This window comes from Nerophis ophidion, linkage group LG08, assembly GCF_033978795.1.
Source record: "Nerophis ophidion isolate RoL-2023_Sa linkage group LG08, RoL_Noph_v1.0, whole genome shotgun sequence".
Classification (NCBI taxonomy): Eukaryota; Metazoa; Chordata; class Actinopteri; order Syngnathiformes; family Syngnathidae; genus Nerophis; species Nerophis ophidion.
The window spans coordinates 11130829-11157226 of record NC_084618.1 but is presented as its reverse complement, the minus strand read 5'-3'; the positions used below and the strand labels follow the sequence as shown (position 1 = coordinate 11157226).

Genomic DNA, 26398 nt, shown 5'->3' with positions numbered 1-26398 from the left:
CCTTTACAAGCGAGGCCTCTACGCCCCGGAAAAAAAAAAGGAGTCCATTCTGGGGCGTGGGCGTCTTTGTTTTGATGTACGGCGCGGAGGAGACGTGATCGCTCTTCGTCTTTGGCAGCCTCCTTGCCGCTCACCCGGGCTGATTTGTTGTGTAATTTGGGGAGGCTTAATGTAGTGTATAATAAGAACCTCCCACCGCAAACACATTTTCTCGGGCTTCTCGCAGGAAAAGTGAGAGCGCAGCAACTGACCTCTCACTTTCTTTTCACCCTTGACGACAACTCACTTTCTGGTTTTGTCAGCGCCGACGACCCGGCTTGGAGTGTTTTGTCCAATGCTAACTTGGGACCGGGTCCTCATTGTCCAGGGGGCCTCATGTAATAAGACTTAACGCGGATTTCCTACTAAAAACAGATGCGTACATGCTAGGGTTGTCTTGATACCTCAGTAGAAGCATTTAAGTCTCACCTTAAAACTCATTTGTATACTCTAGCCTTTAAATAGACTCCCTTTTTAGACCAGTTGATCTGCCGTTTCTTTTCTTTTTCTTCTATGTCCCACTCTCCTTTGTGGAGGGAGTCCGGTCCGATCCGGTGGCCATGTACTGCTCGCCTGTTTATCGGCTGGGGACATCTCTGCGCTGCTGATCCGCCTCCGCTTGGGATGGTTTCCTGCTGGCTCCGCTGTGAACGGGACTCTCGCTGCTGTGTTGGATCCGCTTTGGACTGGACTCTCGCGACTGTGTTGGATCCATTATGGATTGAACTTTCACAGTATCATGTTAGACCCGCTCGACATCCATTGCTTTCCTCCTCTCCAAGGTTCTCATAGTCATCATTGTCACCGACGTCCCACTGGGTCATCATTGTCACCGACGTCCCACTGGGTGTGAGTTTTCCTTGCCCTTATGTGGGCCTACCGAGGATGTCGTGGTGGTTTGTGCAGCCCTTTGAGACACTAGTGATTTAGGGCTATATAAGTAAACATTGATTGATACCAATATTTCCATACTTTTCTACATAAAGGACCACAAAAAATGGCTTTATTTTAACCAAAAATCTTAGTGTACATGTAACATACGGGGCGCTAATTAATTTAAAACCTCTTTTCACTCCGGCGCTTACCAAAGGCATGCGGTAAATTCAGGCCTGCGCTTATAAATTTGAGTGTGATGTAAGGATACCGTCATGAAAAGCACATTTAATAAAAAAAAACGTTATTATGGTCTTACCTTTACTTATAAATGAAGTCCATGCACAGCTCCTTCTGATCTGAACTTGTTTATAGAAGTCTTCCTTATCTTTCTTCAGTTTTAAAAGTCTCTCTGTCTCAATGGAGATCTTCCTTCATTACCTCCTGCTTCGATTGAAAGTCCAATTTAGAAAACAGTTTTATTTTAGATATGTAATCCTCCATGTTAAAAGTGCAAGCGAGAGGAAAACAATAAACGATCGCTGCTTGTTGTCACTTCTGCTGCTGCAGCCGAGTAGTCGCAAGAAGGATCACTAGCGCCCTCTACCACCAGGAGGCGGGAGTCATTTAATGACTCCTATTTGACACACGCAGCTACGGTATATTAAAAAAACATAGCTGCTTACTGTTCTGTTTAGCATATTCAATAGCTTGGAGCTTAAATCCTACTGAATAGCTCTGAATCTTCTTCCCTTTATGCGATTTCAAATGATTGAAATCAGTCTCCTCCATTTTGAAAATGATGACAGGTGAAGTGTCACTCGTGACGTGACGAGTTTGACCCGGTGGAAATTCTAGACATGCGCTAATAAAAATAATATTTTGCGAAACGAGTTTGACCCGGCAGTAATTCTAGGCAGGCGCATACTATATACCCAGCGGCAATTCAAGGAAATATGGTATGTTTATTATTTAGGGACGGCGTGGCGCAGTGGGAGAGTGGCCGCGCGCAACCCGAGGGTCCCTGGTTCAATTCCCACCTAGTACCAACCTCGTCAGGTCCGTTGTGTCCTGAGCAAGACACTTCACCCTTGCTCCTGATGGGTGCTGGTTGGCGCCTTGCATGGCAGCTCCCTCCACCAGTGTGTGAATGTGTGTGTGAATGGGTAAATGTGGAAGTAGTGTCAAAGCGCTTTGAGTACCTTGAAGGTAGAAAAGCGCTATACAAGTACAACCCATTTATCATTTATTTATTATTGCAATTTAGTCCTAAAATAAAATAGTGAACATACTTGACAACTTGTCTTTTATTAGTAAGTAAACAAACAACGACTCCTAATTAGTCTGCTGACGTATACAGCAACATATTGAGTCATTTATCTACTTGAGTCCGAAAGATCCTCCGTGAGCCCGGTAGACAGTTTGAATACAGTCTTTTTTTTTATTTAAACACAACAGCCTGGAATTGCTTTTCAGCAGTCTGTTTTAGGCGTGTCTCCCTCGCTCTCTCTGCAGCTCCCAACTGCGTGTCTCGCTCCGGCTGCTGCTGATAAAGGCTTCAGGTGATTAGCTAGCAAGGCCCACCTGGGTCATCTACTCACCTGTTGTTGTCTTCGAGGCCGTCTGTGCACACCCCGTTCCGAGGCAGGCCCGCAGACCCCCACATCCCTCACCCCCCCCACCCCACCCCCACACAACTACTTATTATTTTGTCAACATTACGAAGGACACGCAGAAGAAAATAGATTATTAATCTACTTGTTCATTTACTGTTAATATCTTTTTACTTTCTGTTTTAACTTGTTCTATCTACACTTCTGTTCAAATGTAATAATCACTTATTCCTTTCTTCTTTGATACTTGACCTTACTTTGGGGTGATACCACAAAATTGGGTATCGATCCGATACCAAGTAGTTACAGGATCATCCATTGGTCATATTCAATGTCCTCATGTGTCCAGGGATGTATTTCTGAGTTTCCATCCATCCATCCATCCTTTTTCTGCCGCCTATTCCCCTTGGGGTAGCGGGGGACGCTGGTAACTATCTCAGCTACAATCGGGCGGAAGGAGGTGTACACCCTGGACAAGTCGCCACCTCGTCGCAGAGGTATTTCTGAGTTTATAAACACAAAAAAAAAAGAAAAAAATTTGTGGCGATAAAAAAATATCGATGTGATCATAGTAGTATTGACTAGATACACTCTTGTACTTGGTATCATTACAGTGGATGTCAGGTGTAGATCCACCAATAACGTTTGTTTACATTGTGACGTCGGTGAGCTATTGTGTCCTCCTACGGTGTGTAGTGAAGCATGTTTAGCTATTCCTCGTCTTGCAGTGATAATGGTACTTTTAACAAACATACTTTATTTGTCGCCTTGGAGGCGAGGATTAGTGATTTAGAAGTATCTAAAACACTGCAGACTGCGATTGGACGTTAGCCGCTAGCTATCAATGTCTTAAAGCACCTCTTTTCGAGGGTGTTTCACCTTTATCTTTACTTTTTACACCAAAATGCGCCCGTTTTCCCTTTTCCGTCTACACACTGTGTCTGCTTGTAAGTACTCTGTGTGTGTGCGCTGCCGAACGCGCTCCTCTGCTTGTAAAACCAGCAATGTCACCACGTGACGACGCGTCGTCATGTCTGCAAAAAAAATAAAAAATCTGGCGAACCGGTGCTTTTCAAACAGAGTATAGTACTGTTTTTAATTCATTAGAACTGCAATACTATACTAGTATCGGTATACCGTACAACCCTAGTATGTTCAAATCCAGAAAACTAGTAACAATTCAGATGTATTAAAGCAGAGTTGTCCAAACTATGGTTAAATGCAGCGAGATGTCATGAGTTAAAATCAGAATTTTACCCACAGGTAAATTGCATTTTTTTCAATAATATGACAATGTTGATACCGCTATTATTTCCCCATTCAGTGAGTAATTGAAGTCAAGTATGCGTTGGGTTGGAATAATGCACAGCATCTAATTATACGACCCAATACAAAACAACCTTCATTAGTCATGGTGCAAAAAAAAAAAAAAATCCAACTAACGCAAAAATTAAACAAACACAGTCACACATAACACAACCCGCTCACTATAATGTGTGCACATTACACCATAAACAAATTCTCATTTTCAATCATTTAAATCCATTACAAAGCATGATGGGAAAAATGCAAAACATTTATCCATGTTTGCCGCATTTTAGCTGCTTGATATTTCTGATTAATGTATGTATGTATGTATATATATGTCTATATGTATGTATGTATATATATATATATATATATATGTATATATATATATATATATATATATATATATATGTATGTATGTGTATGTTTATATATACAGGTGCATATATATATGTGTGTATATATATATACATAAATGTATATATATATATGTTTGTTGTTGTTGTTTTGACTTTGTTACAAAATACAAAGTTAATACATCACTCCCTTGTTAATTTTTGATATGCGGTATAGTATATCGCTTTATATTGTGTTCAAAGTGTATGAATCATTACCAAAATATGGACTGAAACACATTATTCATGTTTGTACATTGAAATTTGCTTCAATGTACAAACTTTTTATTTACAAACCCTGTTCAAGAACCAATTAAGATCGTAAATTGGGGTTCTTAACTGGGTGCTGGTTAGCGCCTTGCATGGCAGTTCCCTCCATCCATCAGTGTGTGAATGTGTGTGTGAATGGGTAAATGTGGAAGTAGTGTCAAAGCGCTTTGAGTACCTTGAAGGTAGAAAAGCGCTATAAAAGTACAACCCATTAATATATATATATATATATATATATATATATATATATATGTATATATATATTAGGGGTGTGGGAAAAAATCGATTCGAATTTGAATCGCGATTCTCACGTTGTGCGATTCAGAATCCATTGTCTTTTTTTTTTTAAATCAATTTTTTTATTTTTTTTATTTTTTTATTTTTTTTTATCAATCCAACAAAACAATACACAGCAATACCATAACAATGCAATCCAATTCCAAAACCAAACCTGACCCAGCAACACTCAGAACTGGAATAAACAGAGCAATTGAGAGGAGACACAAACACCACACAGAACAAACCAAAAGTAGTGAAACAAAAATCAATATTATCGACAACAGTATCAATATTAGTTATAATTTCAGCATAGCAGTGATTAAAAATCCCTCATTTACATTTATAAAAAATTTAAAAAAAAAAAAAGTGTCACAGTGGCTTACATTTGCATCGCATCTCATAAGCTTGACAACACACTGTGTCCAATGTTTTCACAAAGATAAAATAAGTCATATTTTTGGTTTGTTTAATAGTTAAAAGAAATTTTCATTATTGCAATCAGTTGATAAAACTTTGTCTTTTACAATTATAAAAGCTTTTTTACAAAAATCTACTACTCCGCTAGCATGTCAGCAGACTGGGGTAGATCCTGCTGAAATCCTATGTATTGAATGAATACAGAATCCTTTTGAATTGGAAAAATATCGTTTTTGAATCAAGAATTGCTTTGAATCGAAAAAATCGATATATTATCGAATCGTGACCCCAAGAATCGATATTGAATCGAATCGTGGGGCACCCAAAGATTCGCAGCCCTTATGTATGTATATATATTAGGGAGGGCATCGATTAAAATTTTTAATCGAAGTTAATCACACTATTTCTCAGATTAATCGCGATTAACTGCATTGTATACGCAAAGCCCAATAATGAATTCAAAAGTAGTGTGTAGTGCACCTTTATTGGAATATTCTCCCACATGAACAAAAGCGCCAAAACATTTGTTGTGCAAACACAATTTAAATCAGTCCTTGTTAAACAGTAGCAGTTAAATAGCATATTTGATGAAAATCAACTCCAAAAATGTAAATACAAACATTTAAGCTTATTGCCACTGCCAGGGTATTTAAGTTATCCTGTTTGTTATGGAAAATAAATATAATCTACATACAAATCTCTGAGCCACAATCATAACATCTGAACAGGCAATTTCTGAGGTAACAGCAGAAACATTTTTTTTTATCAGGGATCTTATGTTTAAAAAAACTATATAATAGGTAGTGGGCTGTTTTAGGGAATTTTTGATCAAATTATCCGTAGTAGCAATATTAATAATGTTGTGTTTATTCTGCGTAGTGCACTTAAAATAATTATGACCATATCTAGGAATTGATATGATGGGAATTTTTCGATTGTTTGCTTGGTGCTTTGATAAACTGAAGGCATCATATACATGGTACTATATTGTGATGTTATGAGCCAGGGGAAAAAAGAACTACCCTACCCAGCATGCAACAGGAGTGAGGAGCATGCGCGGTAGCCCGGTATAGGTTGTGTCGCCATGACGGCATCTTGTATGTTGTGATATGCACGCTCTGAAAGTAAACGTTAAGAACTCAGCCAACACTCCTGGTCTGCATTATTCATAAATAGACAGACAACACATATACTCCGCTGCTTCACAGGCCGCTGGATGTAGCCGGCAAAGTATTCCCATGCTAGCTAGCCGGTCTAGCAAGCACGCCTCATTCAGTCCAAAACGGCCCGATCTATCCACATCCAGAATTGTCTGGCGGTCGTAAGTGATCCCGGAGTGACCACGCTGTAAGCCAGCCATGAAATTTGCAGAATTGTCCGGTATTTTTGCCAAATGTTCCATCTTTACCAAGAGCCCATCGACGCCATCTTGTTAAGAAAAGGCGTTAACAAAATAAAAGCATGTAAACAACATACGCAAATGTGCGATAAAATAATTGTCGGCGTTAATCGATTGATGAGTTAACCCATAATTAACGCATTAATTTGCCCATCCCTAATATATATATATGTATATATGTGCATTTTTTTTTTAAGTAGCGGCTTATAGTCCGGAATTTAGGGTGAATTTAATGTGCGTAGCTAATGTGCGTAGCCTGCTCACAGCCAGATTAGAGTTTTATGTGAAAATGATGTCGTATTAAATTGAATGCGATGTTTTACATTTTAAAATGCCAGTAGTATCAATCAATCAATCAATTCCTTTATTGTCATTGTCATAATAACACTTAAGTGTAAAACGAATACTTTGATTATTGTTTGATCACTCAATGTATTATTACGACATAGGAGAGCTAGTTATAGTAGCAGTCATGTGACACAAAACTGGGACATTCCTCTGACATTGCCAAGGATTCCCAAGTGGCAAAATGGTGGCTTACATAAAATAATAGACGTCCTCACGCTTATTAATGTCAATCTCAAGCATTAAATGCGAAAAAGTGATGTGTTTTTTAAACTGTTATAATCAAATGTTCGCCAAGCCTGAACTGGACGTCTTGTCTTGGTGGTGACGGCTTGGTTGTGGGCACAAGCAGGCTTGTTACATGAGGCCCCGGGACTAATCTGCTGTAGCTCCTGATCAATGAATGACCCTCGCCCGCCACGCTCTGCTCCTGTCACCCCGCTATGGATTCCCCATTAGTCAAACGGGGGCCAGTTAATAGCCGGGTCCTTCTCGGGTACGGTGGACAACATGCAGCTATGGCGGGGGGGAAGGGCGATGAAGCCTCACCAACATATGTGTCATCAATACGTGCGTGTACAGAGGTAACCATGTCACCATGTGCAGTAATCCCGCGTCTATTTGCCTGCAGGCCTGACCTTGGTGAATGAATTCTTGCAAAGAATTTCGAAATCAACACTGTAGGACCCAACTGATGTGCTGGTGAGGCCATCAAGGTCTCTCTTTCTCTGCAAGAGGAGAATAATATTTGTTTGTTATTATTGTCTGCGTTTTAGCTATTTTTCTCTCCGGGTCCAACTTTTCCACCACAGAGGCGCGACTCTGGCCCTGTCAAATATTAACACCGAATTAGTCATTTTAATCGTATTAAAGATAAGTAAATAAAAACATCTAAAAAAAAAAAATATATATATATATATATATGTATATATATATATATATATAAATAAATAAATAAATACATATATGTATATATATATATGTACATATGTATATATATATATATATATATATATATATATATATATATATATATATATACATATATATTATGTATAATCTCTGGCCTACATACTGTTTAACAGAATAAAAGCATATGAAATCCTGTGTTCATCACAAAAATGATTATCAAAAACAAAAAATAGTCAATTATACTGCAAATTAAAAGAAAATATATTGACATGCAATTGCACAGTGCAAACATAAATACATTCTAAATAAATTATTAATAATTATATATACATTCCAAGGAATCAGTCAACTTTCTATACATATATATATATATATATATATATATATATATATATATATATATATTTTGTATATAATATAATATATGTATACATACATGTGTATATATATATATATATTTTTTTGCATATATATATATATATATATATATATATATGTGTACGCACACACACACACATATATATATATATATATATATATATATATATATATATATATATATATATATATATATATATATATATATATATTTTGTATATAATATAATATATGTATATATACATGTGTATATATATATATTTTTTTTTTTTGCATATATATATATACATATATATATATATGTGTACGCACACACACACACATATATATATATATATATATATATATATATATATATATATATATACGTATATATATATATATATATACTTATATGTATATATTTATATATGTATATTTATATATATATATTTTTTTCTTTTTTTTTTTTTTTTCTTCTTTGTCATGAAGAAGGGACGTTTTTGTCATGAAAAAAGGAGGTTTTTGTGGTTGGTGCACTAATTTTAAGTGTATATTGTGTTTTTTATGTTATTTAATTTAAAAAATATATATATATATATGTATATATATATATATATATTTTTATTTTTTATTTTAATTTAATTTATTTTATTTATTTATTTTTTTAAATAAAAAAATCTTCTGCGGCCCGGTACCAATCGGGCCACGGCCCGGTACCGGGTCGCGACCCGGTGGTTGGGGACCACTGTTTTAAAGAGTCTAAATGTATTTATAAAAATATGTATCTGTTCCTATGTATATATTTATTGTGAGAAATCATTAAGATGATCAGTGTTTCCACAAAGATAAATATCATTAATTATTAATAATAACATAGAGTTAAAGGTAAATTGAGCAAATTGGCTATTTCTGGCAATTTATTTAAGTGTGTATCAAACTGGTAGCCCTTCGCATTAATCAGTACCCAAGGAGTAGCTCTTGGTTTCAAAAAAGTTGGTGACCCCTGGTGTATATATATATATATATATATATATATATATATATATATATATATATATATATATATATATATATATATATATATATATATATATATGTGTGTACACACACAAAAAAGAAAAATCAATCCATTTTTGAGAGTTATGAACTGATTTAGAATCGAAATGATTAGAATTTTCTTCTGCAGCCCAAATAGAATGTTAGAAAAAGCATATACTCAGACCTCATTGTCAAATGACTGTTGTGTTTTAATTAATTATAACTAATAATAGTAATATATCATTATAATTACAGAAATAAAAACTACTCGCAGCTTCCTCATTGTCGCAGACATTCTCCGTGTATGTTTTACACCTGAAAAGTGTTTGTCCATTTTAATCGTAAATGTCACTTAGATATTGAGTTTCCACAATGTAAAGCGCTTTGAGTCACTAGGGAAAAGCGCTACATAAATATAATTCTCTACTAAACGTTCATTTATGTTCGTACACATTAAGAACATTTGTGAACTGTTGAGAGCGATCTCTAGTGCTCATTTTTGTTGGTAAACGAGAGACGACAAGAGAGTGTCATCACACTTCAACATCTCTAACGCGTAAATGCTGCCTCTTTCCTAGGTCAGCGTTGCTAATGAAAATATGTTCTTAATTTTCTTACCCTGGATCAATGAATGTTAAATAAATATACAAATATTTGTAAAATGGGAGTAAATGTTTATATGCCAAATTACGCCCTGCGATGAGGTAGCGACTTGTCCTGGGTGTACACCGCCTTCCTTCGCTAATAAGACCCCGGCTTATTAGTGATTCCTAGAGCCCCAAAAAAAGTCTGCGGGCTATAGAGCGTTTTCCGTTCGGGCTCCAGTACTCTGGAATGCCCTCCCGGTAACAGTTGGAGATGCTACCTCAGTAGAAGCATTTAAGTCTCACCTTAAATCTCATCTGTATACTCTAGCCTTTAAATAGACCTCCTTTTTAGACCAGTTGATCTGCCGCTTCTTTTCTTTTTTCTCCTATGTCCCCCCCTCCCTTGTGGAGGGGGTCCGGTCCGGTGACCATGGATGAAGTACTGGCTTTCCAGAGTCGAGACCCAGGATGGACCGCTCGCCTGTATCGGTTGGGGACATCTCTACGCTGCTGATCCGCCTCCGCTTGAGATGGTTTCCTGTGGACGGGACTCTCGCTGCTGTCTTGGATCCGCTTTGAACTGAACTCTTGCGGCTGTGTTGGAGCCACTATGGATTGAACTTTCACAGTATCATGTTAGACCCGCTCAACATCCATTGCTTTCGGTCCCCTAGAGGGGGGGGGGTTGCCCACATCTGAGGTCCTCTCCAAGGTTTCTCATAGTCAGCATTGTCACTGGCGTCCCACTGGATGTGAATTCTCCCTGCCCACTGGGTGTGAGTTTTCCTTGCCCTATTGTGGGTTCTTCCGAGGATGTTGTAGTCGTAATGATTTGTGCAGTCCTTTGAGACATTTGTGATTTGGAGCTATATAAATAAACATTGATTGGGAGGTGTTTAGGGCACGTCCAGCTGGTAGGAGGCCACGGCGAAGACCCAGGACACGTTGGGAAGACTATGTCTCCCGGCTGGCCTGGGAACGCCTCGGGATCCCCCTGGAAGAGCTAGACGAAGTGGCTGGAGATAGGGAAGTCTGGGCTTCCCTGCTTAGGCTGCTGCCCCCGCGACCCGACCTCGGATAAGCGGAAGATGATGGATGGATGGATGGATGGATGATCGATTGAATACAGCTGAGATGGGCTCCAGCGACCCCGAACGAGACAAGTGGTAGGAAATGGATGGATGGATGCTACATTACCCAGACGGCTTAGCGACATAGACAGGAACAGGAAGTAGATCTGAGCGCCAACAATTGTGCTGATCGTCCAAAAAGTTGGGGACACGCTAGAAAGTTGCGAGGAGGCGGCGGCGCATTATTCACGGGGATTGTTTCTAAACGTGCGTTCATTCCTGAAGGGAGTGACGAATCATGAGAGGAGATTTAGGCTAATTAATGAATTGATTAAGCGCGGTGACTGTATGAATATGCAGATGCTCCACGCTCGAGGGGGATTTTTTTATTTTAGAGGTTGTTGTTTTTTTTCCTCGGTGTCACATCAAACCAGCGTCACCGCAGCCGAAGCCGCGTTATCGTAAAATCCAAACGATGTTGATGATTGAGAACACGCCCCTGGAAGAGGAAAATAAAACCACTCCGACTCATGATTGCGTTCTCAGGCTGTCTCTGCTTCTGGCACAACTGGAGTTGCACCAAAAAGCTGCTGAGTCGGCCAAGTTTTTTCTGTCCCCCCCCCCAGCAGCAGCCCGGCGTGCCAGTGTGGCTCCCTGGGGGGATGAGGCTGCTGCAGACGGATTTGGTGGGAATACAAAGAGGAAAGCGTGCAAATATTACATCGAAAAAAAACATCAGTCAAACCTTGATTTCTTTTTTCAATCCAGTGAGTCTAATGGCTGCCTCGTCAAAAACATCAATCAATCAATCAATGTTTACTTATATAGCCCTAAATCACTAGTGTCTCAAAGGGCTGCACAAACCACCACGACATCCTCGGTAGGCCCACATAAGGGCAAGGAAAACTCACACACAGTGGGACGTCGGTGACAATGATGACTATGAGAACCTTGGAGAGGAGGAAAGGAATGGATGTCGAGCGGGTCCAACATGATACTGTGAAAGTTCAATCCATAATGGATCCAACACAGTCGCGAGAGTCCAGTCCAAAGCGGATCCAACACAGCAGCGAGAGTCCCGTTCACAGCGGAGCCAGCAGGAAACCATCCCAAGCGGAGGCGGATCAGCAGCGCAGAGATGTCCCCAGCCGATACACAGGCAAGCAGTACATGGCCACCGGATCGGACCGGACCCCCTCCACAAGGGAGAGTGGGACATAGAAGAAAAAGAAAAGAAACGGCAGATCAACTGGTCTAAAAAGGGAGTCTATTTAAAGGCTAGAGTATACAAATGAGTTTTAAGGTGAGACTTAAATAACATGCATTTTTTTCTGTAATATTATTTGTCTTAAAGGGGAACATTATCAGCAGACCTATGTAAGCGTCAATATATACCTTGATGGTGCAGAAAAAAAGACCATGTATTTTTTTAACCCATTTCCGAACTTCACGGTGGCAGAGGGGTTAGTGCGTCTGCCTCACAATACGAAGTTCCTGCAGTCCTGGGTTCAAATCCAGGCTCGGGAACTTTCTGTGTGGAGTTTGCATGTTCTCCCCGTGAATGCGTGGGTTCCCTCAGGGTACTCCGGCTTCCTCCCACTTCCAAAGACATGCACCTGGGGATAGGTTGATTGGCAACACTAAATTTGGCCCTAGTGTTTGAATGTGAGTGTGAATGTTGTCTGTCTATCTGTGTTGGCCCTGCGATGAGGTGGCGACTTGTCCAGGGTGTACCCCGCCTTCTGCCCGATTGTAGCTGAGATGGGCGCCAGCACCCCTCGCAACCCCAAAAGGGAATAAGCGGTAGAAAATGGATGGATGGATTTCCGAACTCTAAATGGGTGAATTTTGGCCAATTAAACGCCTTTCTGTTTATCACTCTTTTAGCGATGACGTCAAAATGTGACGTCGCCGAGGTGACACAGCCGCCATTTTCATTTTCAACACATTAGAAACACCGTGTCTCACCTCTGTTATTTTCCATTTTTTTTTGACTATTTTTTGGAACCTTGGAGACATCATGCCTCGACGGTGTGTTGTCGGAGGGTGTAACAACACTAACAGGGAGGGATTCAAGTTGCACCACTGGCCCGAAGATACCAAAGTGTCTGCCGCCAGACCCCTATTGAATTTAATAATTTATTGAAAAACATAAATTATTAAATGAAAATCAGTATGGATTTTGATCAAACAGGTCTACGAGCTTGGCCACCATGAACATTATTGAAGAGATTACAACTGCAGTTGATCAAAATAAATACACAATAGGAGTGTTCATTTATTTAAAGAAGGCATTTGACACTGTAGATCATCAAATTCTCATTTCTAAATTATATACTTATGGAGTCAGAGGAGTTGCACTGGAGTTGTTAACCAGTTATTTACATCAACGACAGCAATATGTTGAAATCGATGATCATAGATCAGAATGTATGAATATTGAATGTGGAATTCCACAAGGTTCGATTTTAGGACCCAAACTTTTTACTTTATATATAAATGATATTTGTGAGGTTTCGAAAATTTTACAGTGCGTATTATTCGCAGACGATACAAATTTATACTGTTCAGGAGATGACTTGAAAGTTTTAGCCAATAATATTGAAGAGGAAATGGTTGAACTAAAATTGTGGTTTGATATAAATAAATTATCTTTAAATTTGGAAAAGACTAAGTATATGGTATTCGGTAATAAAAGAAAGATAGAAGTTAGTTTATCCATAAACAATGTGAAAATTGAGAAGGTGTCTGAAATCAGATTTCTTGGGGTCATCTTTGATGAAAAGTTGACATGGAAAGCTCATATAATGCATGTGAAAAATAAGGTATCTAAAAGCTTATTTATTTTGAACAAGGTTGAATATAGGTTTCCATACAACACAATTGTATGTATCACAATTCTTCCATCTGCTCCTTTCTGATCATGGAAATGTATAAGAAAGAAAAACAAAAAAAACAATGACAGTGTCAATTGTACGTGGCTTGTAAATATGCATTTTCATGAAAGGAATAAAAATAAATGATGCTGAATGTGCCAGAGTGTCTCCACATTTGACCGGCGATGCTAAGACAGACATGGCACAGAGATGTATGGATAACCTGCAGATGCATTTGCAACGATGGTCAACATAATCACAAAAGTGAGTTTTGTTGATGTTGACTGCCAGCTAATCGATGCTAACATGCTACGCTAATCGATGGTAACATGCTATGTACCGGCGGTGCTGAAGCAGACATGGTACAGAGATGTATGGATAACCTGCAGATCAGGGGTGCCCATTACGTCGATCGCGAGCTACCAGTCGACCGCGGGGGGTGTGTCAGTCGATCTCCAGCCAGGCTTTTAAAAAAAATAGACCTAAAAATTAGTGATCATCAATCTTCACCAAGACGTCACTTAAATGACATTCACGGTACCGGAGGGTCTTGTGAGATGACGCTGGCTGCTGCAAGATCATTATTATTAAAATATGACCGAGAGGAAGGCGAGAAACACTTTTTATTTCAACAGACTCTCGCGCCGTACCTTCCGTCAAAACTCTAAAGGCCGACTGCACATTTCCTATCTTCACAATAAAAGCCCTGCTTCATGCTGCCTGCGCTAACTAAATACAGACCCTCGGAAAACTGGCGTGCACAAGTGATCCCTCAGAAAGCTGGCGTGCACATCACTTGTGCACGCCAGCTTTCCGAGACTCTTATTTTGTTAGCGCAGGCAGCATGAAGCAGGGCTTTTATTGTGAAGATAGGAAATGTGCAGTCAGCCTTTAGAGTTTTGATGGAAGGGTCGGCGCGAAAGTCTGTTGAAATAAAAAGTGTTTCTCGCCTTCCTCTCGGTCATTTTTTCATAATAATGAACTGGCAGCAGCCAGCGTCATCTCACAAGACCCTCGGGTGCCGTGAATGTCAATCAAGCAAGCTACGGAATTTGCCGCCAATGTTTTTCTTGTAAAGTGTATGGAAGCTGGATGAATTAGATGCCAAAAACCAACCACTTTCATGTGGTATTGTACAGAAAGGACAACTTTTTTCTCCTCCATTTGAAAATGTGGGCGTTATCATCATTACTGTCTGATTCCAATCAATGCAAGTCATCAGAATCAGGTAATACACCAACTTATATTCTTGTCTTCGTGAAAGAAAGACATCTATATGTGTTACACAGGCTTGTATTGTCATTAAACACATTTAACTTGTTTACAAAAAGGTCTCTTTCATAAATAAATAAATATAAATGATATATATAAATGATGTAGATCCCCTCGAGTTGGTCAATTGAAAAGTAGCTCGCCTGCAGAAAAAGTGTGGCCACCCCTGCTGTAGATGCATTTGCAACTATATTACCTTTCCTTCCACCCACATTTAATGCGAAACAAACACTTACCAATCGACGGATTTAAGTTGCTCCAGTGTCAAAAGATGCGAAAGTCCTGATCGTTTGGTCCGCACGTTTTACCGGCGATGCTAACGCAGCTATTCGGCCATGCTATGGCTATGAATAGCGTCAATAGCTTCAGTTTCTTCTTCAATACTTTCATACTCCAACCATCCGTTTCAATACATGCGTAATCTGTTGAATCGCTTAAGTCGCTGAAATCAGAGTTTGAATCCGAGCTAATGTCGCTATATCTTGCTGTGCTATTCCCATTGTTTGTTTACATTGGCAGCACTGTGTGACGTCACAGGGAAATGGATAGTGTCTTCGCAGAGAGCCGAAAATAAGGCACTTCAAAGCTTTATTTAGGGATATTCCGAGACCGGTAAAATTTGGAAAAAAACTTCCAAAAATACAACAAGCCACTTGGAACTGATTTTTATTGTTTTTAACCCTTTTGAAATTGTGATAATGTTCCCCCTTTAAATTGTAGTGTTGAACTCCTTTGATGATATTATGAAATGATAGTATTATTGTGTGAATGCTCCAAAACATTCACACATACCGTATTTCCTTGAATTGCCGTCGGGGCGCTAATTAATTTAAAACCTCTTCTCACTCCGGCGTTTACCAAAGGCATGCGGTAAATTTAGGCCTGCGCTTATAAATTTGAGTGTGATGTAAGGATACCATCATGAAAAGCACATTTAATAAAAAAAAACATTATTATGGTCTTACCTTTACTTATAAATGAAGTCCATGAGCAGCTACTTCTGTTTAAAAGCATCGATAACTTGTTTATAGAAGTCTTCCTTATCTTTCTTCAGTTTTAAAAGTCTCTCTGTCTCGATCGAGATCTTCCTTTATTACCTCCTGCTTCGATTGAAAGACCAGTTTAGAAAACTGTTTTATTTTAGATATGTAATCCTCATGTTAAAAGTGCAAGGGAGAGGAAAAAAATAAACGATCGCTGCTTGTTGTCACTTCTTCTGCAGCCGAGTAGTCGCAAGAAGGATCACTAGCGCCCTCTACCACCAGGAGGCGGGAGCCATTTAATGACTCATATTTGACACACGCAGCTACGGTATATTAATAAAACATAGCTGCTTACTGTTCTTTTTAGCATATTCAATAGCTTGGAGCTTAAATCCTACTGAATAGCTCTTAATCTTCTTCCCTTTATGCGATTTCAAATGATTGAAATCAGCCTCCTCCATTTTGAAAATGATGACGGGTGAAGTGTCACTCGTGACGTAAAGATTGACACAGCGGAAAGACGTTTAATTTGCCAAAATTCACCCATTTAGAGTTCGGAAATCGGTTAAAAAAATACATGGTCTTTTTTCTGCAACATCAAAGTATATATTGAGGCTTGCATAGGTTTGGTGATAATCCATCCATCCATTTTCTACCGCTTATTCCCTTTTGGGGTAGCGGGGGGGGGGCGCTGGCGCCTATCTCAGCTACAATCGGGCAGAAGGCGGCGTACACCTTGGACAAGTCGCCACCTCATCGCAGGGCCAACACAGATAGACAGACAACATTCACACTCTAGGGCCAATTTAGTGTCGCCAATCAACCTATCCCAAGGTGCATGTCTTTGGAACTTGGAGGAAGCCGGAGTACCCGGAGGGAACCCACGCCCCCCTTTAAACCGAGGACACATGCAGCACACCAATGACCTGACATGCTGGATCAGGACTTTGCAATCGTGCCACGTATGTTGTCGGAATCCCGAAAACCTGAGAGTTATTACTCCCCTGACCAGAATACGAAATTAAGAGTACGATCTTCCGTGTGGCATCCAATTGTAGAACTGTTCCTGTTCCCTGGACTATTTAGCGGACTTTAGCAGAACTCGGACCTCCGGTTGACATCCCGTCATAGAACACTCGCACCTTCTTCCATAAGACTGTCGGCTAAAGAAGTCAAGTCCGGAATGGAGTCAACCCCATTTTTTCAAAAGGTCTTCGGAAGTCACCTGGGACTCGTTCAGTTCTGCTGCTGCTTCTTTTCGGCTCACCTCCCCCGAAAAGATCCATAATTCATGGACGTGTCGGCGGATGTCGCCGCCGCTCCAGAGAGCTCGCATTAAATATTTACCGCCGTTCATAAGCTGCCAGCCACCAAGCCCGCCTTTTGGGAAACTTCCGGTCCCTGGACAGGGCGGCGAAATCCCAAATGAGCTCCAGCGCTCCGGTCCACTTTAGCCTGTTGGTAATCACCCGGGCTGTAAATGCTAAAAGCGATCAGCGGCACATACAAGCATGAGTAGGTCAGCGGGGAGGAGCGAGCAGAAGTGGAGGAGCGGGAAGACGACGGGGGACAGACTGCTTACGCCCGCACAGGACGAGCGGCGATAATTGCAGCACTTGTGAAGTACAAGCTGTCATGTTTTGTTCCCGGTGATCACTGTGTGATTTATTTATTTATTTATTTATTTTTTAGGGCCGCAAACTTCTCCCGCTGCATTAAACTACAAACCTCGTTTCCATATGAGTTGGGAAAATGTGTTAGATGTAAATATAAACAGAATACAATGATTTGTAAACCCTTTTCAACCCATATTCAGTTGAATATGCTACAAAGACAACATATTTAATGTTCAAACTCATAAGCTTTTTTTTTTTTTTTTTTCAAATAATAATTAACTTGGAATTTCATGGCTGCAACACGTGCCAAAGTAGTTGGGAAAGGGCATGTTCACCACTGTGTTACATCACCTTTTCTTTTAACAACACTCAATAAACGTTTGGGAACTGAGGAAACTACCGTATTTCCTTGAATTGCCGCCGGGTGTATAGTATGCGCCTGCCTAGAATTACTAATTTTTTCTACTGCTTATTCCCTTTTTGGGGTCGCGAGGGGCGCTGGCGCCTATCTCAGCTACAATCGGGCGGAAGGCGGGGTAGACAGACTATTATTTGAGAGAGAACATATATTCATAATTTGCATTTAAAATAGTTTTCTGCACCAAAAAATGGCTTTTTTGGACTGACTGACTACATTCACACTCACATTCACACACTAAGGCCAATTTAGTGTCGCCAATCAACCTATCCCCAGGTGCATGTCTTTGGAATACGATTTGCAAATCCTTTTCAACCCATATTCAGTTGAATATGCTACAAAGACAACATATTTGATTTTCAAACTCATAAACTTTTTTTTTTTTTTTTCAAATAACTTGGAATTTCATGGCTGCAACACGTGCCAAAGTAGTTGGGAAAGGGCATGTTCACCACTGTGTTACATCACCTTTTCTTTTAACAACACTCAATAAACGTTTGGGAACTGAGGAAACTACCGTATTTCCTTGAATTGCCGCCGGGTGTATAGTATGCGCCTGCCTAGAATTACTCATTTTTTCTACCGCTTATTCCCTTTTTGGGGTCGCGGGGGGCGCTGGCGCCTATCTCAGCTACAATCGGGCGGAAGGCGGGGTACACCCTGGACAAGTCGCCACCTCATCGCAGGGCCAACACAGATCCAATCCAATCTACTTTATTTATATTGCATATTTAAACAACAATAAAGTTTCCAAAGTGCTGCACACCCATGTTAAAAACAATATTATGCTCCACCAATGACTGAATAAAACAAAAAATGAATAAAAATAAAACCAATAAAAACAATATAAAAACAAATATGATTAAAAACTATTTTAAAAGGTAAAAACTATTAAAACAGTAAAATAAAAATCAAAGTGTATAAAAAACACAGAGGACAACAGAGGACAGAGGACCACACAACTCACGTAGTGTTAAAAGCCAAAGAATAAAAGTGGGTCTTAAGACGAGACTTAAAACACTCCACTGTGGAAGCAGATAGACGGACTACATCCACACTCACATTCACACACTAGGGCCCATTTAGTGTTGCCAATCAACCTATCCCCAGGTGCATGTCTTTGGAGGTGGGAGGGAGCCGGAGTACCCGAAGGGAACCCACGCACTCACGGGGAGAACATGCAAACTCCACACAGAAAGATCCCGAGCCTGGATTTGAACCCAGGACTGCAGGACCTTCGTATTGTGAGGCAGACGCACTAACCCCTCTGCCACCGTGAAGCCCAGAAAAACACTCAATAAACGTTTGGGAATTGAGGAAACTACCATATTTCCTTGAATTGCCGCCGGGTGTATAGTATGCGCCTGTCTAGAATTACTGCCTGGCTAAACTCGTTTCGCAAAATAATTATCATATGCCTAGAATTTCCGCCGGGTCAAACTCGTCACGTCACGAGTGACACTTCGCCGGTCATCATTTTCAAAATGGAGGAGGCTGATTTCAATCATTTGAAATCGCATAAAGGGAAGAAGATTAAGAGCTATTCAGTAGGATTTAAGGTCCAAGCTATTGAATATGCCAAAAAGAACAGTAAGCAGCTATGTTTTATTAATATACCGTAGCTGTGTGTGTCAAATATGAGTCAATAAATGACTCCCGCCTCCTGGTGGTAGAGGGCGCTAGTGATCCTTCTTGCGACTACTCGGCTGCAGAAGAAGTGACAACAAGCAGCAAGAGTGAGCAGAGATCGTTTATTTTTTCCTCTCGCTTGCACTTTTAACATGGAGGATTACATATCTAAAATAAAACAGTTTTCTAAACTGGACTTTCAATCGAAGCAGGAGGTAATAAAGGAAGAACTCCATCGAGACAGAGAGACTTTTTAAACTGAAGAAAGATAAGGAAGACTTCTATAAACAAGTTATCGATGCTTTTAAACAGAAGGAGCTGCGCATGGACTTCATTTATAAGTAAAGGTAAGACCATAATAAAGTTTTTTTAATTAAATGTGCTTTTCATGATGGCATCCTTACATCACACTCAAATTTACAAGCGCAGGCCTAAATTTACCGCATGCTGTTGGTAAACGCCAGAGTGAGAATAGGTTTTAAAATAATTAAAGCCCCGGCGGCATTTCAAGGAAATACGATAATTGTTGAAGCTTTGAAAGTGGAATTCTTTCCCATCCTTATTTTATGTAGAGCTTCAGTCGTTCAACAGTCTGGGGTCTCCGCTGTCGTATTTTACGCTTCATAATGCGCCACACATTTTCCATGGGAGACAGGTCTGGACTGCAGTGGAGCCAGGAAAGTACCCGCACTCTTTTTAAACAAAGCCACGCTGTTATAACACGTGCTGAATGTGGCTTGGCATTGTCTTGCTGAAATAAACAGGGGCGTCCATGAAAAAGACAGCGCTTAGATGGCAGCATATGTTGTTCCAAAAGCTGTATGTACCTTTCAGCATTAATGATGCCTTCACAGATGTGTAAGTTACCCATGCCTTGGGCACTAATGCACCCCCATACCATCACACATGCTGGCTTTTGGACTTTGTGTCGATTACAGTCTGGATGGTTCGCTTCCCCTTTGGTCTGGAGGACACAATGTCGAATATTTCCAAAAACAAATTTAAATGTGGACTCGTCAGACCACAGAACACTTTTGTACTTTGCATCAGTTCATCTTAGATGATCTCGGGCCCAGAGAAGCCGGCGGCATTTCTGGATGTTGTTGATAAATGGCTTTTACTTTGCATAGTAGAGCTTAAACTTGCACTTACAGATGTAGCGACCAAGTGTATTTAGTGACAGTGGTTTTCTGAAATGTTCCTGAGCCCATGTGGTGATATCCTTTAGAGATTGATGTCGGTTTTTGATACAGTGCTGTCTGAGGGATGGAAGGTCACGGTCATTCAATGTTGGTTTCCGGCCATGCCACTTATGTGGAGTGATTTCTCCAGATTCTCTGAACCTTTTGATTATATTATGGAGCGTAGATGTTGAAATCCCTAAATTTCTTGCAATTGCACTTTGAGAAAGGTTGTTCTTAAACTGTTTGACTATTTGCTCACGCAGTTGTGGACAAAGGGGTGTACCTCGCCCCATCCTTTCTTGTGAAAGACTAAGAATTTTTTGGGAAGCTGTTTTTATACCCAATCATGGCACCCACCTGTTCCCAATTAGCCTGCACACCTGTGGGATGTTTAACTTCACATAAAAAAGACATTTTTAGTACAAAAAATGCTATTTTTCCGCTGTTTTTGTCCGCCATCAAACAGGAAGTAGCTTGTTAGTGTGAAACGCAACATAAATAAGGCATTATTTTGTACCCCAGAACCAAAAATACTGGATTTACGTAGCACTTAAACAGGAAGTAGCTTGTTAGTGTGAAACTTCACGTAAATAAGGAATTATTTGGTAGCCCTCCAACCAAAAATACTGGATTTATGTAACAATATGTCCTCCATCAGACAGAACGTAGCTTGTTATTGTCAAAGTTTACGTAAAAAAAGACATTTTTGGAACGAAAAATGCTACTTTTACGTCGCGTTGCGCGCTCCGTCAAACAGGAAGTAGCTTGTTAGTGTGAAACGGAAAGTAAAAAATACATTTTTAGTACAAAAAAAAGCTCCTTTTCTGCCGTGTTTGTCCGCCATCAAACAGGAAGTAGCTTGTTAGTGTGAAACGGAACGTAAATAAGGAATTATTTTGTACCCCAGAACCAAAATTACTGGATTTACGTAGCACTTAAACAGGAAGTAGCTTGTTAGTGTGAAACTTCACGTAAATAAGGAATTATTTGGTAGCCCTCCAACCAAAAATACTGGATTTATGTAACAATATGTCCTCCGTCAGACAGAACGTAGCTTGTTATTGTCAAACTTTACGTAAAAAAGACACTGTTAGAACGAAAAATGCTACTTTCACGTCGCGTTGCGCGCTCCGTCAAACAGGAAGTAGCTTGTTAGTGTGAAACGGAAAGTAAAAAATACTTTTTTTGTAAAAAAAATCCTCCTTTTCTACCGTGTTTGTCCGCCATCAAACAGGAAGTAGCTTGTTAGTGTGAAACGCAACGTAAATAAGGCATTATTTTGTACCCCAGAACCAAAATGACTGGATTTACGTTGCACTTAAACAGGATGTAGCTCTTTAGTGTGAAACTTCACGTAAATAAGGAATTATTTGGTAGCCCTCCAACCAAAAATACTGGATTTATGTAACAATATGTCCTCCGTCAGACAGAACGTAGCTTGTTATTGTCAAACTTTACGTAAAAAAAGACAAAATGCAACTTTTACATCGCGTTGCGCGCTCCGTCAAACAGGAAGTAGCTTGTTAGTGTGAAACGGAAAGTAAAAAATACATATTTTGTACCCCAGAACCAAAAATACTGGATTTACGTAGCACTTAAACAGGAAGTAGCTTGTTAGTGTGAAACGGAACGTAAATAAGGCATTATTTTGTACCCCAGAACCAAAATGACTGGATTTACGTAGCACTTAAACAGGAAGTAGCTCTTTAGTGTGAAACTTCACGTAAATAAGGAATTATTTGGTAGCCCTCCAACCAAAAATACTGGATTTATGTAACAATATGTCCTCCGTCAGACAGAACGTAGCTTGTTATTGTCAAAGTTTACGTAAAAAAAGACATTGTTAGAACGAAAAATGCTACTTTTACGTCGCGTTGCGCGCTCTGTCAAACAGGAAGTAGCTTGTTAGTGTGAAATTACCATGAATTGATTAACGTGGACCCCGACTTAAACAAGTTGAAAAACTTATTCGGGTGTTACCATTTAGTGGTCAATTGTACGGAATATGTACTGTACTGTGCAATCCACTAATAAAAGTATCAATCAATCAATCAATCGAAACGGAACGTAAATAAGGAATTATTTTGTACCCCAGAACCAAAATTACTGGATTTACGTAGCACTTAAACAGGAAGTAACTTGTTAGTGTGAAACTTCACGTAAATAAGGAATTATTTTGTAGCCCTCCAACCAAAAATACTGGATTTATGTAACAATATGTCCTCCGTCAGACAGAACGTAGCTTGTTATTGTCAAAGTTTACGTAAAAAAAGACAAAATGCTACTTTTACATCGCGTTGCGCGCTCCGTCAAACAGGAAGTAGCTTGTTAGTGTGAAACGGAAAGGAAAAAATAAATTTTTTGTACAAAAAAATGCTGCTTTTCTGCCGTGTTTGTCCGCCATCAAACAGGAAGTAGCTTGTTAGTGTGAAACGCAACGTAAATAAGGCATTATTTTGTACCCCAGAACCAAAATTACTGGATTTACGTAGCACTTAAACAGGAAGTAGATTGTTAGTGTGAAACTTCACGTAAAAAAGACATTTTCTTGTAGCCTTAAAACAAAAACGGTACATTCACATCGTGTTACCTCCTCCATCAAGTAGCCTGCTAGCATGTTGAACCTAAAAAGGCCTTTTCTTGTATCCCTAAAACCAAAAATGGTACAGTCCTGCCATGTCGAATCTAAAAAATAATAATAATAATTTTCCTATAGGAGTCAATAAAGTACTATCTGTCTATCTATGTCATGCTAGCATACCGCCAGACACTCAGGGATGTTTACCCGAGACTCTCTGGTGACGAATCCATCCTAACCTCATTTCGGCGTCATCCTCAGCGCTCGCTCTCCTGCCAAAAAGTGTGCTGCTTACAGGAAGTGGAGGGCCACAGATGGCCAATTAAGTGTCCGGACTATCCTGTTTCATAACGCGTACATGAGGGGGAGGACCAGGTCAATATTTATGCCTCGCTCGCTGAGCGGCGACACATTGTTTACACGCCGTACATCAATAGTGCTAATGCGGCCCTTGGCGCCTAATTGTTCTGCTCAAATGTTTCATGCGCAGTCCGGCCGGGGGATCAAAACCTCAAATGTATTTAGACTCCGTGTTAGGCAGCTTTTCAGAAAATTGAATTATATGCGAAAAGTGGCGTCAATTTGTGTGTTTTTTTTTTTTCTTAGAGCCATCACGCTGGACAACACGCTGGTCATCTTGTCCACGGTGGCGCCGGACGCCGGGCGCTACTACGTGCAGGCGGTCAACGATAAGAACGGAGAGAACAAGACCAGCCAGCCCATCACGCTCTCGGTGGACAGTGAGTGGCCGCACACACACACACACACACATACACATTTACATACACAAATACACACACATACATATACACTCGTAAACACACACAGACACACACGTTCACACACACACGCATACATACGCACGTATATACACACATACACACAGATATCCACATTCGCACACATACACACATTTACACACATATACACACAAGTACACACACACTTTGGCTAACACACACACACATATCCTAACATGCACACACATACATACGTACACACACATAAACATATTCACACACACACACAGACACGTACGCATTCACACAAGCACATGCACATGTACATACACACGTACACACACATACATACACACACATTCACACACAATCACACACACAAATACACACATGCATACACATACATACACACACATACACACACATTCACACACAAATACACACATGCACATGTACATACACACGTACACACACATACATACACACACATTCACACACACAAATACACACATGCATACACATACATACACACACATTCACACACACAAATACACACATGCATACACACACACACATTCACACACACAAATACACATGCATACACACACATTGGCTAACATACACACACACACACGCACACACGCACACTCATATCCTAACATGCACACTCATACATACGTACACACACACATTCGCACACCCAAATACACACATGCATACACACACATACACACACATTCACACACACAAATACACACATGCATACACACACATACACACACACATTCACACACACAAATAGACATGCATACACACACATTGGCTAACATACACACACACACACACACACACACACACACACACACACACTCATATCCTAACATGCACACTCATACATACGTACACACACACACATACACGTGCATACACATACATACACAAGTTTATACACACAGATACACACATACATACATTCGCACACGTACACACACAAGTACACACACATTGGCTAACATACACAGACACACACACATACATATCCTAACATGCACACTCATACGTACGTACACACACACACATTTGCACACACGCATACACACACACATACACACACAAGTGTATACACACAAACACACAGGTACACACATACACACAAGTACACACACATTGGCTAACATACACACACAAACACATACATATCCTAACATGCACACTCATACATACGTACACACACACACACATTCGCACACACAAATACACACCCGCATACACATGTATATACATACACATACACCCAGATACACATATCCACACACACATACACACAGATACCCACATTCGCACACATACACACATATACACACACATTGGCTAACACACACACACGTATCCTAACATGCACACACACACATACATACGTACACACACATATACACTTTCACACACACACACACACACACACACACACACACACACACACACACACACACACACACGTACGCATTCACTCACACATGCACATGTACATACACACGTACACACACATACATACACACATACATTCACACACACAAATACACACATGCATACACATACATACACACATTTATACACACAGATACACACATACATACATTTGCACACATACACACACAGTTACACACACATTGGCTAACATACACACACACATACACACACGCACACACACACATACATATCCTAACATGCACACTCATACATACGTACACACACACATTCGCACACAAAAATGCACACACGCATACACACATACATACACACGTGTATACACACAAACACACAGATACACATATAGACACAAGTACACACACATTGGCTAACACACACACACATACATATCCTAACATGCACACTCATACATACGTACACACAGACACATTCGCACACACAAATACACACACGCATACACATGTACATACACACTTTATCTACACAGATACACACATCTACGCACGGATACACATATAAACACAAGTACACACACATTGGCTAACATACACACAAACAAACGCACACACACACACATACATATCTTAACATGCACACACATACATACGTACACACATATATATACACACACACACACACACACACACACACACACTCGTTTTTGTATTTGTTACCTTCTTGAGAGCTGAGAAAAAAGCCTACCTCTTTA

The 26398-nt window shown here is 40.0% G+C and overlaps 1 protein-coding gene across 1 annotated transcript in view; it reads left to right on the top strand.

Annotated features, from left to right (window-relative positions):
* The window catches only part of sdk2b (sidekick cell adhesion molecule 2b), a 653132-nt gene that overhangs the window by 476439 nt on the left and 150295 nt on the right, over positions 1-26398 (top strand). Inside the window, 1 exon segment of the mRNA XM_061907681.1 lies at positions 24068-24201. Within this exon segment, the coding sequence (XP_061763665.1) occupies positions 24068-24201 (134 nt within the window).